The sequence below is a fragment of the Taeniopygia guttata genome, chromosome 30 (genome assembly GCF_048771995.1).
Source record: "Taeniopygia guttata chromosome 30, bTaeGut7.mat, whole genome shotgun sequence".
Lineage (NCBI taxonomy): Eukaryota > Metazoa > Chordata > Aves > Passeriformes > Estrildidae > Taeniopygia > Taeniopygia guttata.
Window position 1 is genome coordinate 4,550,976 of NC_133055.1, and position 18,771 is coordinate 4,569,746.

General features: G+C 54.9%; 3 protein-coding genes across 4 annotated transcripts in view; 1 reads left to right on the top strand and 2 right to left on the bottom strand.

Moving 5' to 3' along the window:
- Positions 1-18,771, bottom strand: part of LOC140680884 (uncharacterized) — a 421,560-nt gene that overhangs the window by 343,524 nt on the left and 59,265 nt on the right. The window lies entirely within an intron of this gene.
- LOC140680909 (uncharacterized) overlaps positions 1-18,771 on the top strand; it is a 692,735-nt gene that overhangs the window by 70,542 nt on the left and 603,422 nt on the right. The window lies entirely within an intron of this gene.
- LOC140680990 (olfactory receptor 14C36-like) lies at positions 9,175-10,107 on the bottom strand. The gene has a single exon (XM_072919897.1). The coding sequence runs from the start codon at positions 10,105-10,107 to the stop codon at positions 9,175-9,177; it is 933 nt and encodes a 310-aa protein (XP_072775998.1).

Below are 18,771 nucleotides of genomic sequence, written 5' to 3' on the forward strand. Positions count from 1 at the left end.
TGGGATCATACTGGGAGTGAGGAGGAGCAGCGCGGTGGCTCCAGCGCTGGGGCTGGGGGCGCTCCCGGCGGGCGAGGGGGGAGTGGGACCCCGCACCGGGACCCTGAATCGCCATTGCCGGCACCGGGACCCCCCCTGCTCCCCTTATCCTGCACAGGGACCCCCCTGAATCCCCCATTTCCGGACATCAGGGCCCTCTGCTCCCCTTTTCCCTGCTCCCAGCCTCTAGATTTCCCGTCTGCCTGATCCTGGAACACCTTGGAACACCTTGGCCCCCCATTCCTGCCTTTCCCAGCCCCCAGCCCCACCTTTGTGCAAAGCCAGAGACCCTCTGAACTCCCCCTTCCCAAACACCCCGGGTGTCCCCACCCTGGTACCCCTTTTTGGGAAACCCTGGACTCCCCTTTCCTGGGCTCAAGGACCCCTGGAACTCCCTTCTACCTCTCCATCGCTGCCCCCCCATTTCCGTGACCCTGAGACCCCCCTGTGCCCCCATTCCTGAGAACCAAGACACCCTTTTACCCCTTTGCCCGGCAGTGAGACCCCGCTGCACCCCCTTATCCGGCACCAACTCAACATGTTCCCATCCCACACCTCTCCCAACCCCCAGTCCCACCCTTTTCCCTGACCTGGGACCCCTGGGCCCCCATTCCTGCCTTTCCCAGCTCCCAGCTCCTCCTTTCCTCACACTCAGGAGCCCTGGCACCCCCTTTCCTGGGCACAGGATTCCATGGACACCCCATCCCAGCTCTCCCAGTCCCTGCACCCCCTTTCTTTGGCTCTCAGCCCCTGAACCTCCTTCCCAGCTCTGCCTGCTCTTCATGTCCCCCTTTTCCTTGGCCTGTGGACCCCCCTGGATCCCCAAACTCTCAGCCCCCTCAGCTCCCCCAAATCTCCATGTACCCCCAGTTTTCCACTCCCTGCAGTTCCTGGAAGTGGTGCTGTCAGAGCCCGGCCCGGGGGTCCCCCAGTCCTTGATTGTGGGGGTCGTGGACGGGACCCCCTGTGAGCGCTGCGGCAGCGAGCGGGGCCGGATGGAGGCACAGACACCGGGGATGGGGGCGGGAGCTGAGCTGGGATATTGGGATAGCCAGAGCTGGGATATTGGGATAGCCAGAGCTGGGATTTTGGGACAGCCAGACCCTGCTCAAGGACAGGAACCGGCCCGTGGCCGACAGTGACCTGGAGATGGGGCCGGTACAACCAGAGCAGGGGCAGTGGGGGGAGCCGGGGCTGGGCTGGGATCTGTGGGAATGGAGGACTCTGAGGAGCTGGGATGGGATCTCTGGGGATGGGGGGGATCTGTGGGGCTGGGATGGGAATCCCGGGAGCTCCCAGGGGCTCCCTGGGGCTGGGACATGTCTCCATGGGTCTGTTCTATCCTTGTTCCCAGGTCTCCACACAGTGCAGGGGGTTTCCAGCTGTGACCTCCTGTCCAATGGAGCATCCATGGATCCCACCAGTACGGCTACGAGGGCTGGGATTTCATCTCCTTCCTGCTGGGATCCAGGAGCTTTGCAGTGTCCAGCGGTGCCACCTGGATCACCCAGAGGTGCTGGGAACACAAAGGGATCATGGTGGAGCAGATGAAGCATTACCTGGGACACACCTGTGTGGAAAGGCCCCTAAAATACATCAGATATGGTCAGGAGACTCTGGAGCACAAAGGTGGGTGTGGGAAGGGAAGGGCAATTCCTATGAGAACGGGGGATTCAGGAATGCGGGTCTTGGGAATGCAGGAATTGCCATGGAATTTCCATGGCCAGATCTCACTCTCATCCCGGTCAGGTGAGAATTCCATGGATGGACCCCCCCCTAACCCACTGCCATGAGAATTCCATGTGGAAATTATTTGAATTGATGACAACCGAACGAGAGCAGTGCAAAGAGAAGTAATCCCTGCTGGGATTCCATGGGACATTGATCCCAATCCTTTGCCCAGGCCGGCTCTGCTGTGCCCGTGGCAGCACCAGGGGAGTGCCCTGTCCCTGCCCTGAGCCTAGCACGAGCCTTTCCTTGGGTGTTCCGTGCCCTGCCCGGGGCAGGAGGGCACTGCCGGAGCGGCTTTGGTGGCCCCGGGCACCCGGCTGGGCTGCAGCCACTGCAGGGGCTCCTGGGGAATGTTCCAGAGCAGAGCTGAAAGCAAACAACAGTTTCTGGAGGGGATTCTGCCCCTGGGCCTGTGCTGGGAGCCCAAGGGCAACAGCCCAAAGTGCTGGGGCTCAGTGTCCCTTGGCCAGGCCGTGTTTCCTGGCTGTGCCCTGTCCCTGTCCCCTGTCCCTATCCCCTGCCCCTCAGCTGTTCCCTGTCCCTCAGCTCTGTGGGGCCGGGGGTGGCAGCAGGACGTGGGGTAGCCCTGGGGGAGAACAACCCTGAGCCCCAGCTGGGCCAGGTCCCCCAGCTCCCCCCAGGCCACTCCCAGCATGGGCCCTGTGGCTCCCAGTCACCCCCAGTATGGTCCCACTCACTTCCAGTTACACTCAGTGTGATCCCAGTATCATCCCGGTCACTCCCTGTGTGATCCCAGCATGATCCCAGCATGTTCCCAGGTGTTCCCATTCACCCCTATAATAGTTCCAGGCACTCCCAGTATGGTTCCAGTCCTTCCCAGTATGATCCCAGTATGAACCCAGTCACTCTCATTACAGTACCATTTGCCCCCAGTAAGGTCCCAGTCACTCCAAGTCACCCAGTATGATTCCAGTCACTCCCAGTATGATTCCAGTCACTCCCAGATAGTCCCAGTATTATTGCAGTAACTTCCTTTATGGTTCCTCTGTGATCCCAGTCACTCCAGGTTAATGCAGCCTGGGGTCCCAGGGGTCCATCTGACCCCCGGGCTGCCGCTGCCGTGGGTGTCCGGATAGCGCTGCGCTGTCAGGCTCAGCCTGTCTGGGTCCCTCGGCTCAGCTCCCAGCCACAGGCAACTTAGCGAGCACCTCTGGAGTGATTTCAGCTCTGTGAGTTCAGTTGTCAGTGATTTCGCTCTGTGCTCACAAGTGCCTCTGGCAGACACACAGGGACAGAGAGAGGAAAAGGCTGTATGTGGTTCCACAGCGATGTCCTTTATTGCCAGCTCCTCTGAAGGGATGCAGTGACAGTTCTTCTGCCAAACTGGATAGAAATGGGTGTTTATATGGGGTACTGGGGTGTTGGAAATTGTCCAGTTCCCAGGTTTGAGGAGAATACACCAATAGCCTTACAGAGAGATAAGAAGGGTCTGAATGCAGAAGAGGGGCTTCTTTGGTCCAGTCACCGTGACTTAGGCATTTCTTATCTTAGGTGAGTGACTGCCAGGGAGGCCTTGCAGGGCCTCTGACTGCTACAGTGACACTGCAGAACCTCATGGAACCGTGGGTCAGTTGTGACAATGTGGGTCCAAGGACACCATGGTGGCACTACAGAACCTCATGGAACCAAGGGGCCATTGTGACACTGTGCTGCCTCATGGAATCAAGGAGACCATTGTGAACATGGAGGCCCCAAGGAACCAAGGGTCCATGGTGACCTTGTGCAGCCGCAGTGTCACAGAGGAGCCGCTGTGACACAGTGAGGGCACACGGAGCCCAGGGGCCATTGTGACACATCAGGGCTTTGTGGAACCACTAAGCCATTGTGGCATTGCAAGGCCTCATGGAAGCACGGGGCCATTGTGGCACTGCAGAAGCAAGGGGAACATTGTGACACTCCAGGGCCTCATGGAGCCAAGGAGACCATTGTGACACTGTGGGGTCCATGGAACCAAGGGAACATGGAACAGGTCTGGCTGGCTGGGCCTCCTGGGGACCACCTGACCACCTTGGCATGTTGAGGGCTGCTTCTCATCTGCCCCTGAAGCCCTGGGGCTCTGGGCTTTTCTTCCCATGGGAGAGAACTGTCCTTCTCCTCCAGGGAACCAGGGCCAAAACTGGGATTTCTTCTCCAAATTTCCTTATGTAAAAGGATTGTTCCCAGATGAAATCTGCCAGGAGAGACAGGTCTGACTGCCTTGACCACCCAAGGGTCACCTCTTATCTGCCTTTCAGACACTGGGACCGTGTGCTTTTCTTTCTTATGAGAAAAAAACCATCCATCTCCACCAGGCACCCATGGCCAAAACTGAGGATCTGCCTCCGGAATTCCCTATATCCAAGGATAGCTCCCAGACAGAAGCTGCCAGGACTGACAAGTCTGGCTGGCCTTGGCTTCCTGAGGGCTGGCACTCATCTTCCTCTGAAACACCGGGGCTCTGTTCTTTTCTTCCTAATGTAAATAATTCTTCCTATCCAGGAACCCACAGCCAAAATTGAGATTCCACCTCCAAAATGCCCTGTGTCCAAGGATAGCTGCTAGACGAAAGGTATCAGGAGAGTCAGGTCTGGCTGGCTTGGCCTAAGGGTGCCCACCTCTCATCTTCTTCCAGGACACTTGGACTTGCACTTCTCTTTCCTATAGGAAAAAATCATTCATCCTGTCATGGCCAAAACTGGGATTCCACCTCCAAAACTCCGTACATCCAAGGATGAATGCTTTGAGAAATGTTTTTTGTTGATTTAATGACCTATTAAACCTTTTCCCAAAGTTTCTCTTATCTTCTATGTTGCCAGAAAGGATGTTTTATTGTTTTGAGCTCCTGAGAATCTCTTGTTGGTATTTCTCCAGTGCATCCAACTCAGAGGACAGAACCAATTGTAATTCCTTTTAAATGTCCCATTGAGAGAGTTTTTTAGGGGATAGAGGTCAGGGCTTGTGTGTCCTGCTTGGCACAGCCCAGGCAGGGCTTTCACAGCCCCATCCCACACTCCATTTCCCAGCTGGAGCCACTGGTGCCTCTGAGTTCTGCTGTCCCAGCCCCAGGGACGCTCTCCTTGTCTGCCCATTCCCCCAGGGTCTCTGGGCAGGGATGGCCTCAGTGGGGGCTGCTGACATCCTCAGCAACTTGGAGGCTGCTGCTGAATTTTACTGCTCCAAAGGCTTCTTCAGCCTTCAGCTCTTCAGTGCAGGAATTCAGTGCCCCAGGGCTCATTAACATTCAGAACACCTTAACAAGCCAAGCCCTGGGAATCATTTAAGTTTTCAAATCTCTTGTGGTTGATTACACTATATTTAAAAGGACAGTGAGAAAAGATTTCTTCAGGTCCTGTTTAGTTTTTTTTACTCCTAATAAATTGATGTGTGAAATCTCCAATTGACACTGAATCCAAGTACCTCCTCATAAAGTTGGAATAGATATGAAAATCAAGACCCTTTATGGCTGACAATCCATCAGACTCTGTCCCTGCCCCCACCCCACCTTTTCCCTCATCCAAGCCCTGGCACTCAGAGCAGCTGAGGAATGGAGTCACATCCAGGGGCATCCCCAGAACTGGAGACTTTGGCCCGGCCATTTACATCTCTTTATTGCTGATCTGGACAAGGGGATAGAGGGCAGCCTTTGGTCAGTTCCCAGGTGACACCAAGCTGGTGGGAGTGTGGCTGTGCTGGAGGGCAGGAAGCTCTGCAGAGGGCAGCAACAAATCTTCTACATTGGAATTAGGAAGGGCAGACTTTGGCCTTTTTAGGATTCTGATTTGGGGAGTACTGAATCAGGTACTGATATTTTAAACAAAAGCTGCCCTTAAAAAGGAAGGGGTTTAGGAAGGAAGAACATATTTCAAGAAAGCTGTCTTAATGGGGAAAGAGCTGCCTATCCCAGTGTGGCAAAAGATGGGCTAGTGATGAAAATTACTGTCCTGTCTGCCAATACAGCTTTCCTAGGAACTCAGAGGAAAAAAGGAGTGGCAACACAGGAAGTGTTTTACAATGCCCTTAGGCTATGCAGAAAGACAATTAGAGAGGTGAAAGCTCAAATAGAACTTAACCTGTTGATTTCTGTAAAAAAAAAAAAAAAAAGTTTTACATAAAATTTTGTAGGAAAGGCAGGGAGAAGGAGAATCTCTATTATTTATTGGATGCAGTGGAGAATACAAATAAAGATAAAGGGGTCACAAGCTCAGCTCCTACACAGGGAACTAAAGATAAAGTAACTAAAGAGAAGGAAAAGGCTAAACGATTTTACACCTTGTTTGTCTCAATTTTTAACAAGTGCACAGGTTGTCCTCAGGACAAGAGTTCTCCTGAGCTGGTAGATGGGGACAGGGAGCAGAACAGCCCCCTGTGATCCAGGAGGAAGCAGCTGGTGATGAGGTGAAGCACTCAGATTCTCACAGGTGTATGGGATGGAATCTAGCCTAGGGGGATGAGGGAGCTGGTGGATGAGCTCCCCAAGCTGCTCTCCATCATTTACCATCAGTCCTGGCTCACCAGGGAGGTCCCAGAGCACTGGAGGTGCCAGTGTGAGCCCATCCCCAGGAAGGGCTGGAAGGAGGATCTGGGGAGCTCCAGGCCTGTCAGTCTGACCTCGGTGCCCGGCAAGGTTATGGAACAGATCACCTTGAGTGCCACCACAGGGCACCCACAGGATGGCCGAGGGGTCCGAGCCAGCCAGCGTGGATTTCAATATCTACACTGATGATCTGGATGAGGGGACTGAGTCCACCATCATCAAATTTGCAGATGACACCAAACTGGGTGTGAGTATGGATCTGATGGAGGGTAGGAGGGCTCTACATGGAGACCTGGACAGGCTGGATCCAACAAGGTGAGGTTTTAAAGGCCAAGTGACACTGCACTGAACCAGGAGGTCAGTGTTACTCTCTGGGGCTTCATGAACAACAAAGACCACTATGACATGAGGGCACCTTGTATAACCAAGAGGCCATTGTGACAATGCAAGTATTTCTTGAATGAAGGAAGCAATTTTGGGAACGGAGTGCTCCTTGGGACCAAGAGGCCATTGTGACACCGTGGAACCAAGGAGACCATTGCTGCACTGTGACACCTCCTGGAACCAGGGATCCACTGTGACACTGCAGGGCCCTGGGGGACCAAGGGGCCATTGTGTCACTGCAGGGCCCAAGGATCCAAGGGACTTTGTGACACCAAGGGGTCCCATGGAACCAAAGGGACATTGTGACACTGAGAGGCCTCATGGAATCATGGAGACCATTGGGACACTCTGGGGCCTCATGGAACCCTGGTGACACCAAGCTGGCTGGGAATGTTGATCTGCTGGAGGGTAGGAGGACTCTGCAGAGGTCCCAAACCCACCAAGGTGAGGTTTAACAAGTCCAAGTGCCGGGTCCTGCACTTTGGCCACAACAACCCCTGCAGCGCTACAGGCTGGGGACAGAGTGGCTGGACAGCAGCCAGGCAGAAAGGGGCCAGGAGGGACAAATGGACAGCAGGCTGGACATGAGCCAGCCGTGTGCTCAGGTGGCCAAGAAGGCCAATGGCTCCTGGCCTGGATCAGGAATGGTGTGGCCAGCAGGAGCAGGGCAGTGATTCTTCCCCTGTGCTGGGCACTGGTTGGGCAGCACCTCGAGTGCTGTGTCCAGTTCTGGGCCCCTTGATTTGGGAAGGACATAGAGGGGTGGAGAATGTCCAGAGAAGGGCAACAAGACTGGTGAGGTGTGTGGAGCACAATTCCTGTGAGGAGCAGCTGAGGGAGCTGGGGTTGTTTATCCAGGAGAAGAGGAGGCTCAGGGGAGACAAGGCAGTGTCAGGGCACTTGATCCACAGGTTGGACTTGATGATCTCCAAGGTCTTTTCCAACCTTGCTGATTCTGTGATTCTCTGAAACCACCCTTGGAGCAGTTGCAGGATGAGCCCTGGGCCTCCTCCTCAGAAGATGCATCGACCCAGGTCCCTCAGCTTCTCCTCACAGCCCCAAAGCCCATCCTGTCAGTCCTGCAGAGCCTCTGCAGCTCCTTGCCCAGAACAGGGAGCCCCACAGCCAGACACAGCAGCCCAGATGTGCCCCCCTGGCCTGGGGTGCCTCTGACAACGGAGCAGCAGGGAGAACTGCAGGAGCCTGTAGACAATTCCTGAAGCACTTGTAGGATTATCCTGCTCCCTAAAAGAGGTTCTGGTGCCAATTTGGGAACTGGAGGCCAGAGAGGAAAGAGCAAACAGGGATGGGCAGCTTGCAGGAGAGGGAAAAGGGGCGGGCAGCAGGAAGAAATCTGTAGCAGGGGGAATAAAGAAAGCAAAAGGGAAGCCAAGGAAATGCTCAGGGCAGTTTGGGGGTGGCTGCCAGGCAGCCCTGGCTCTGAGCAGCAGTGTCTGCAGTGGGACAGGAAACTCCCAGCTGAAGGGAACAAACTTTCTGGCTGACTGCAGAGGCCAGGACAAAGCTGAGTGGTTTCCCTGGCATCCCCCAGCCCTTCCTGGCCCCGGGGGCTGATGGCATTTGTGCTCCCTCAGGTTCATGTCCCCACAGCAGCAGCATGGGGATGCTCCCGCCTGCTGTGTGCAATGCAAACAGGGGCTGCTGAGCACCTCTGTGAGCTGGGGGAGAGGCCAGGGCTGCAGAGGGGGGATGTTGTTGGCAGCTCCATGAGGACGCTCTGGGACGCTGCCCTGGGCTGTGCAGCGCACTGGGGATGGATCAGCCCCTGCTCTGCTGCTCCTTCCCGTCTCCCCCAGGGCCCTTGCAGAGCACCAGCCGTGCTGTTTGCCCCCAGCCTGCCCACGGCCAGCCTGGGGCTGCTCACGGGGGTTTTCTGTGCTGAGCATTGGCCTGGCCGTGCTCTTGAGAGAGCCTGGGCAAGGAGCCTGGAGCCCCCAGGCCCTGGCCTGAGGCATCAGCGCTGCCCCAGCAGTGCCCACGGCCTGTCCCTGCTGCAGCCCCGGCACTGCCACCCCCAGGACTGTGCCCGGCCCCCAGAGCACTCAGGCCCTGCAGCGACACCAGGGCCACCAGGGCAGCGGGGCCACGGGAGCAGCACTGGCAGCACCAAGTGCTGCTGCTCCTGGGCACAGCTGCTGTGCCAGCACTGATCTGCCCCAGCTCTGCACACAGACATTGCTGCTGCAGCTCCAGAGAAGGCAACAAAAGGGCATCTCTGCAGAAAACTTGGCTGGGACATCCTTTAGTTTCTTGAAAGGCACCAAGAACACTGCCCCTCATTTACACAGTTTGTGGCCACAGGAAAAGTGGAGAGAAACAAAACGATAAATGGCACAAGGAATGACATTTCTTTGTGAACCATATGAAAAAAACTAAAAGATTGAAAAAGAACCTTTGCATGAAACCAACAAGAAGTATCAAAGATGACTTTTATTACATGTGATTTAGATAAATTGTTCAGCACTTTAATGTCCCTGAAAGCATCCAGTCATCAGTCTCCACACTGCAGCCTTGAGCTCCTGGTTCCTCAGGCTGTAGATGAGGGGGTTCAGGGCTGGAGGTACCACCGAGTACAGAACTGACAGGGCCAGATCCAGGGATGGGGAGGAGATGGAGGGGGGCATCAGATGAGCAAACATAATAGTACTAAGGAACAAGGAGACCACGGCCAGGTGAGGGAGGCAGGTGGAAAAGGCTTTGTGCCGTCCCTGCTCAGAGGGGATCCTCAGCACAGCCCTGAAGATCTGCACATAGGAGAAAACAATGAACACAAAACAACCAGATACCAAACAGGCACTAATAGCAAGAAGCCCCACTTCCCTGAGATAGGAATTGGAGCAGGAGATCTTGAGGATCTGTGGGATTTCACAGAAGAACTGGCCCAGGGCATTGCCATGGCACAGGGGCAGGGAAAATGTATTGGCTGTGTGCAGCAGAGCATTGAGAAAGGCACTGGCCCAGGCAGCTGCTGCCATGTGGGCACAAGCTCTGCTGCCCAGGAGGTTCCCATAGTGCAGGGGTTTGCAGATGGACACGTAGCGGTCGTAGCACATGATGGTCAGGAGGAAATACTCTGATCCAAGAAAGAAGGAAACCAGAAAAACCTGAGCAGCACATCCTGTGTAGGAGATGGTGCTGGTGTCCCAGAGCAAACTGTGCATGGCTTTGGGGACAGTGGTGCAGATGGAGCCCAGGTCGCTGAGGGCCAGGTTGAGCAGGAAGAAGAACATGGGCGTGTGCAGGTGGTGGCCGCAGGCTACGGCGCTGATGATGAGGCCCTTGCCCAGGAGGGCAGCCAGGGAGATGCCCAGGAAGAGGCAGAAGTGCAGGAGCTGCAGCTGCCGCGTGTCTGCCAGTGCCAGCAGGAGGAAGTGGCTGATGGAGCTGCTGTTGGACATTTGCTGTGGCTGCACATGGGCACCTGTTCATGGAGAAAGGACAGTGAAGAGATAGAGGAGATACCTGTAACGAAAATCAAAGACATTTCCCATACACCCTCCTCTGTGACACATGTGGACATTGTCTTTAGGGTTTTTGATGTTTGGGGTCTTCTTTATAAGCTCCCCCTTATCTCTGATGGTGTTCCTGGATATCAGAAATGCTCAGCATTTCTGCTGCCCTGCGGTAGAACAGAGTGAGTTGTCTGATGCAAAATTATGAGCAGAGATTGGGGGAAGAAGGTCTGTTACCTCATTCTGTTTGGAGTTTCTCTGGGCTTTCACTTATCTCAAGTGGAGGATGTTCACACTCGCAAGTTCTCTGTTAAGCTCACCAGGTACTGCTGTGAGCAGATGGATCCACCACAGCTCAGCTCCACATTTGGAGCCAAGGACTCACATTGCTCATTTCACCAACCCAGCAGCATTTTCAGTGTCAGAACACATCTGCATTTCCCCATGAATCCTATAACTCAGAGATGCTTTGGACAGGTTTGCACCCTGCATTGAATCTCCCAGCTTGGACTGAAATCTCAGGGAGACTTCCAAGTGTCCTTCTGATGGCACTGGATGAAGGGACATGCAGCTCCTTCCCTGGCTGCACTGCCAGCATTGCCCAGAGCCGGGCACTGGGGACAGCTGTGTCACCCTGAGCCAGCTGTGCCCCCTGCCAGAGCCCCCAGTGCCGGGCAGCTGCTCCCAGCCCTGTGCTCTGCAGAGGGAACTGGGGCCGGGGCTGCAGAGCTGCCCCACGGCTCTGCTGCAGCTCTGCCTGCACAGGAGGGGCTGCACGCCTTGGAGCCCCGGCCCTGAGGGCAGAGGCTTGGCTGGGGGACAGGAGGGAGGGGGCTTGTGCAGAGGGAAGGGCTGCACTGGAGGGGCTCCTCTGGCCATCTCTAAACTCCCCTGCCTCAGCATTTCTGGCTTTTGTTCTCTCTCCTTCCCTGATCTTCTCTCTGCTTCCTGGTAATTTTCCTCCTGCAGGTATTTCCCTGTGCCTGATCTCTCCCTGCCAGCACTCCCAGACCCCAAATTTCTGTGCCCTCTCCTTGGCCTGACAGAACCCTGCCTGTTTGCAGGGCACTGGCTGGGGGCAGGTTCTGTTTGCAGCTTTCAGCAAGGACAGCTCAGACTGAGCCTGATGGCTCCAGCAAAGCTGATGCTGGTGCTGTCCATGGGCAGAGTGGCTGAAAGCACATGAGGGATCACTTGTGAACCTATTGATCACTAAAATAACAGTTTGGATATCTCATGCACTTGTCAAAATTCATAAACCACCATTAATATTTACCCCCCTTCCCTGTCACTCTCCAATAATAGGAAACTGAATAAAAAGCCTTAGGATATTTCCTCCTTTTTATCAAAATCGTTGTCTTGGAAAAATTCTATGACTGATCAGAACCCCTCAGCATCTCAGAGCTTTATGAGCATTTCACCTGCCCTGCACCAGAAATACTCAGAGTTGTACTCACAGGGTCTGTGGGCATTGGGATGTTCCAGCTTTAGGAGATCACTCCAGGAGCTGCAGCTGCATTGTCCTGCAGCCAGAGGTTCCTGTGCCAAGGGCTGGCAGTGATTCTGCCCCAGGCACTTCTCAGCCCCTTCCCAGCCCTGACTGATTGAAGCTCTCTGTGCCTCTGTGCTGTGCCCGGGCTGGCTGCAGGCAGTGCCCCAGCCCTGCTGGGCTGGGAGAAGAGCTGCTCAGCAAGAGAAATGTGCTTTTGAAGCTTTTCCTGGTTGCCAGGATCACCCTCTGTGCCAGGAGCCCGGCCCAGCTCAGCAGCACAGACACAGCACGAGGACTTTAATGAGTCTCTGGGGCTTTGTGCTCAGGCCCTGAACATCAGGCCCTGAGAGGGAGCTGCAGAAACCTCTCCAGAACTCCAAGTCAGAATCCAACTCCAAACTTTCTTGGACTTTTAATTGGTCCCACTGAGGGACACGACTGAGAAAGTGTCCCCAGGCCCCAGGCAGAGCAGAGAACTGGAGGCACTGATGACAGGTGGGGACAAAGAGAAGCCAAGTCTTGGTGCCCTGGGGCACAGCAGGGTCTGTGCCACCAAGGGCTGTGAGGAGACACCTTGTCCTGAGGCCCTGGGGCCTCCTGGCACAGCCCCAGCCAGGCTGGGCACTGTCACCCCCTGGTCCTGCCCTCAGCATCCCCCCCCTAGCCCACATCCCAGTGGCCTCAAGGATCTGCTGGAAGGAGTCCCTGGGGAGCCTTGGTCAGGAATGGCCCTGGGGGCTCCTTCATGCTCCCAGGGACTGCAGGTTTTTCAAAGGACTTTGGCTTTGGCTTTTGCCTTGCAGTCTCTGAGAGCTTTGTGCAATTATGGCCTCCAATTATCTGCTGTAATTAGTCCCTGGAGAGGCTTTGTCAGGAACAACACTCAGTGGGGCTCATTAATGCTTCAAGGTACTTCAGTTCTTTTAAGGTACTTGGTGTTTCCCTTTTGATACAGACTCTGTGTGAGGTTTGTGCAATCATGGCCCCAATTATCTGCTTTAATGAGTCCCTTGAGAGCTTTGTACTGACACTCAGTGGGGCTCATTAATACTTTGAGATACTCAACTTTTTTCGGGTACTTTGGATTTTCCTTTCCACACTGAGAGGTTTTTGTGCCATTTTGAGTCTCTGAGAGGTTTTTGTGCCATCCTGGCCTCCAGTTCTCTCCTCCACGGATTCCATGAGGCGCCTGTGTTGGAGATGGACCACAGTGGGTCCCATTAATGGCTGGTGATACTTTGGGTGTTTCCTCTGACTTGGACTGCTGGAAAGGTTTGTGCAATCTCCTCTCAGGCCCTGAGGTTCCAGGGCTCAGCTCCAAATGCACCATGGGGCTCATTAGGATAGAGGATGTCCTGACAAAGTATTCCTTTTCCTTGATTTTCCTCTGCTCTACTGCAGTTCATCAGGAAGTTTCTGTAGTGGTTTTGGTTCACCAATTTGAGATTTCTTGGCCAATGCATCAGTTAGTGTGGTGGGTCCAGTGTTGGTTAATTACCAGTGCACTCACTAGAATATACTTACTCATATCCTTCTCTGCGATAGGATTAGGCGAAAGGCAAAGTAGACTCAGCAGTTTAAAAGGGCGTAAAGAAGTTTATTAACAGTAATTAAAATAATGAATAATAAGAATTTGAAGAAAACTTTCAGAACACTTCCTCTCTCCATACAACCTGACAATGTAAAGAGACAAAACCTAGAATTTTAATTCCGTTTGTCTTTCTTCAGTTCTCTTAGGGATAGTAGTTCCTCTTGTTAATGTTATGGAGACTACTCCAGAAGAAAACAGTTATCTCATGTCTTTCCATTTCCATGAATAACAGCTGCCTTGGAAAATCTGCAGTTGTGAAGTCCCTCCCATTTTTTCACAGCCTTTCCCACAGCTGTGTTCGTGAGCCATGTCACCTTATGGGGTTTTAGTTTCAACATGAGCTGTTTAAGAGCAAAGGTTCTCTTCATCTATTTCTGAAATCATCTTCATCTCTGGGAACAGAGGTCTTCTTCTCTCCCTGAGGGCACAGGGTCTCATCACTCTTCTCTTTTTTCTTTTCAAACTTCTCATGGGATCACAGCTACTGCAACATTTGCTTACTTTGGCGTGGAGGCTTTGCTGAAACAAGTCATCTCCTTAAAGCCAGGGAATCTCAGAAAAACGGAAAGCTGGACAAGACAAACGCAGGTTCAAACCAATGTGGTTCATCAAGCGTTTTCCCTTTATTCAAAATCAGGCGGTAGTTTATATAAGCTTCTATATAGTTTACAGAAACAAAGACACTCTGATTGGTAGGCTAACATTGTTTACCTTTTCCTTAAAACGGCCTGCACTGTACACCATAAAACCTATACTAGTTCACCCCCCGTGGTCCCCACAGTACTTTAAGACTATTTTCTACCTGCGCCACAACCCTGAATTTCTAACTGCGTCAGAGGCTTTGAGGGCCCCACCAGGCCTCAATCTGAGGCCTAGCCTGGAGTAGCTCAACTTTCACAATTCATGCCCTCTTTCTCTCAAAAATGCTGTAACATCTCCCCATACTTTTCAATGCCTAATAGGGAAAAAGAGAGTCTGATGTATCAATGACATCCTTCTCCATAGCTTTACCAGAGGATTTCAGCCCCAAGATCAAGGCATCTCCTCATCCCTCCCACCTGGGACTCAACTTCCTCTTCACTGACCTGGGTGTCTTCATGTTGCTCCTCTGTGTGCCTGCCCTGTGTCCTTTTCTCTCACTGCAGGGAGGATGGCAGCACTGGCAGAGTCAATATCTGCCTGGGGCTGCAGATGGTTACGTGACCCCAGCAGGACTCGGTGGCCAATTCTAATTTTGGCCATGGTTCCTGGACATGAGGACCAGTTCTTTTCCATAGGAATGGAGGAATATAGCCCCAGTGTTTCAGGGGGAGACAAGAGGTGACCACCAGAGGACAAGGCCAGCCAAAGCTGCCCGATTTTTTTCAGGGAAATACCCTTGAATATAGGAAATTTTTTAGGGAGAGTGTCAGTTTTGGCAATGGGCATCTGAAATGAAGGAGGGCTCTTTTCCATACAAAGCAGAGCACTGAGCCCCATTGCTCCAGGAGCTGATGAGAGGCAGCCCATGACATCCCAAGATCAGCCAGACCTGTCAGGTGGACCCTGGCAGGCCAAGCCTGCCAGACCTGTTCCATGTTCCCTCGCTTCCATGGGGCCCCACAGTGTCCCAATGGTCCCTTGCTTCCAGGAGGCCCTGAGGTGTCACAATGCCCCCTCGGTGACACCAGGCCCTGAGGGTCCCAATGGTCTCCATGGTTCCATCAGGCCCCACAGAGTCATAATGGTCTCTGGGTCCATGAAGCCCCACGGTGTTACCATGGCCCCTTGGTTCCATGGGCTCCAGTGGTGCCACAATGATCCCCTTGGTTCCATGAGGTGCCCACAGTGCCACAGTGATCTCCATGGGAAGGAAAGAACCGAGCCCCAGTGTGGCAGGGGCAGCCACCAGAGGCCAAGGCCAGCCAGGCTTGATGGTACTGGCAGATTTTGCCTGGGAGCATGTGGTAAGATAGGGACAGGCGAAGCGGAAGATTACCGGAATGTCACGGAAAGATAGACCCCTTCCCCCCCTCTCTCTCCCCTGCTTATCTGCTAACCCCAGGAGTCAGAAAAGAATGTAGCCACACCTGTCCTGGTAAAATTCCACTACCCACTATCCTCCGAGACCCCAAACCCCCCTCTGACGTAGCAAAGACTCCTAAACCTATATAAACCCACGAAATAGGATAATAAACGCTTTTCAACCGTCTGCCATATTGGTATCTGCGTGTGTTGATTAGCCCGAGTGGCTTGGACGAGACCAGGCCGCTGTGCTGCTACCTGAACCAGGCTCCTGGTTGTCTTTCATAAAGACAACATACTGGTGCCGGAAACCCGGGACAAAAGAAGAAGAATTTGCCCGGCTGACGGGTCTCACCTGGACAGAAGCAGCGGCCAGGACGGCGGGACCGTACCCAGGCGTAAGGGGAGACGTCCCCCTAGGATCCGCTGGCGTCATGGACGCAATGGCAAGGATCGTGAGTGCTATTTATTCGCAGTGGGGTATTGGGTGTAAGCTCAAGGATTTTCATCTTGCCATGGCGAGATTGCTTGAGCTAGGGGCAATCGAGCGTCCCGTGGATGTATTACATCCGGAAATATGGGACAAATGCACTGCCGCGCTAGCCGAAGACACAAAATCTTCCGGCAGCGGCAGAAATCTTAAAGCATGGGGCAGAGTAGAAAAAGCCCTACGCAAAGCGATAGAGGAGCAGGAGACATGGAGCGCGGCGCGCACGTGTTTATTAGTTACTCCTAAACTCGGCGTGGGGGCGGGGACGCAGACTGTCCCTGAGAGCGATTCGCTCGGCAGCGGGGACCCAGGGGGGCTCAGCGCGACATCCGCTCCCCCAGATCAGAGCCCACCCCCCCCCGCAGGAACCCCCCGCGACACCCCCGCCGCCGAAAATCCCCAAAAACCCCCCCCCGCGCAAACCCCCCGAGAGACCGCATATTCCTCCGAGCCGCCGCCGCCGCCCGCCCGCGATCCGATACCGGAGACGCAAGAGCACGCGGAGCGCTTCTGGCAAGGGCTGCTAAAAGAAGCCAGAGCCGCCGAAACGGCGGTTTGGGAAGACGGCGTGGCCACGCCGCCCCCCTATGCCTTTGAACATGGCGCCGGGAGCGAGGGGGAGGGGCGGGGCTCGGGCGGTCCCGGCGCGAACACCCGAGGGGGGGAGCGCGATCTCGGGAATGCGCGCGCGCGGGAGAAAGGGGCAGAGGGCGGCGCGGGACACAGAACCAATCGGCAGCTGCGCCGGGAGCCGCCACCATATAAGGGAAAAACCACCCCCCGCGGTAGGCGCGGCGAGCCGGGGGGGCGGGAACGGCCCCTCCCCCGAGGGGGGGAGCGAGCCCGGGGCCGAACAAAACGGCAGGGAGCCCCGGAAGTACGCTGGCACTCGTCTTCCGGCTCAGAGTCCAGCAACAGCCCCAGCAGCTCAGGGGAGCTGACGGAAGCTAGCGATGGCTCCGATTCAGACGAAACGGAACCGGCACGGCTTGAAACAAAGCCGGGTAAAGCTCTAAGCCGCGCCGAAAAACAAATACAATACGAATCAGCCCAGTTTACTGACTGGGGGAAAATAAAGATAGCTTGTGCTGAATGGTCCCCAGCGGCAACCATACAAGCCTTCCCAGTCCGGCTTACCGGTCCGGAAGGGAACCAACAAAGGGTCTATACCCCGATAAACCCAAAAGATATACAGTCAATTGTCAAAGCCATTGCGGAAAAGGGGATCAACTCGGCTATAGTTACTACGTTGATCGATGGTCTTTTTAGCAATGATGACTTGCTTCCCTTTGATATCGAACGGATAGGGCGTATGATATTAGACGGAGCGGGAATGATCGTCTTTAGGCAGGAGTGGGAGGATAATTGCAGAAAGCAGCTAGCCCAGGCGTCCGGCGTGCGGCAGCCCCTGCACAGATCGAGCTTATCCAGACTGATAGGAAAGCATGATGATATGATCACACCACAGCAGCAAGCCGCACAGATGCAGGCTGAGGAGGTCAGAGCGACCACTCGGGCTGCTAGAGAGGCAATTCGTGCCGCCTCCCGAGTCGTGGCTAAGCCGGCACCATGGTCCACCGTGAGGCAGGCAGAGAGCGAAAGCTTCACACAGTTCGTGGATCGCCTGCAGGCAGCGATAGATTCCTCTACCCTGCCGGCAGAGGCAAGGGGCCCCGTGGTGGCCGACTGCCTGCGCCAGCAGTGCAATTCTGTTACTAAGGATATCTTACGTTCCCTGCCAGCCGGGGCTAGCCTGGCGGACATGATCAGACATGTAGTGAGGGAGGAACACCTGACGCCCATTCAGGCAGCTGTCCACACCCTGACCAATGCCATGGCGTGTTTCAAGTGCGGGGAGGCGGGTCACATCGCGGTGAGCTGCCCACAGCCGGCACGGCGGCCCGCCGCAGCGCCTCCGCCCCAAACGCGCCCGCGGGGATCCTGCTGGGGCTGCGGGAGGAAGGGACATCTGGCTAGGGAATGCAGGTCCCGGCTCCAGGGAAACGGAAAGGGGAGAGGGCCAGCGGGCCGCACCCAGCCCCCTCCCGCTGCGAATATGAGGCGGCCCATCCATGCCAACCCCCAATGGGGCGGGGAGCCCTCGTACCCCATTCTCCCACAGGAAGCAACCAACTTCATACCCCTGCCAGCGAGTATCACGGCACAGCCTGCGGCGCCTTCGTACCCACCGCCACCGCAAGCAGCGCCTGTGCCACAGGGTCAGCAGGGGGCGCCTCAGAACAGGACAACCCCTGGGTGGCCCTGGCCCTAAAAATAGGGAGGGAACCCCCGAAAATCTGGGGGACATGCCGCCTTTATGACAGTCAGGACCCTCATGTAATAGGACTTCAGTTTTGGGCAGACACAGGAGCAGACTGCACAATCCTACCCCAAGCCCTGTGGCCCCGACACTGGCCGTACAAGGAAGTATCCCCAGTGAACGGGGTGGGGGGGCTGTCCCGGGCCTGGAAAAGCACCCAATTGGTAGCTATAACGCTCCATACAAAGAAAGGACCAGAACAAACAGTAGCAATCCACCCCTATATCTTGCAAAACTCCCCACCCCTGATAGGGAGGGACGTTCTCACCATGCTAGGAGTCAGGATTACAAATTTATGATGAGGGCCACTGCTGTGCACCCACTGCTGCCAATCAAACTCACTTGGAAATCACCAGACCCCGTATGGGTCGAGCAGTGGCCCCTGTCAAAGCCTCGAATGACAGCCTTGCTGGAACTGGTCGACCGCGAGCTACAAAAGGGCCACATCGAACCCTCCACCAGCCCGTGGAACACCCCTGTGTTTGTAATCCCCAAGAGATCAGGAGAAGGCTACCGCCTCGTCCACGACCTGAGGGAAGTAAACAAGACAATTCAGCCCATGGGTCCAGTTCAGACACTACTGCCCGCGAACTCAGCCATCCCCGAAGGGCAGCCGTGCGCAGTGCTGGACATCAAAGACTGCTTCTTTTCAATACCCCTGCATGCCGAGGACAAAGAACGGTTCGCCTTCTCCATCGTGTTCCCGAACGGCG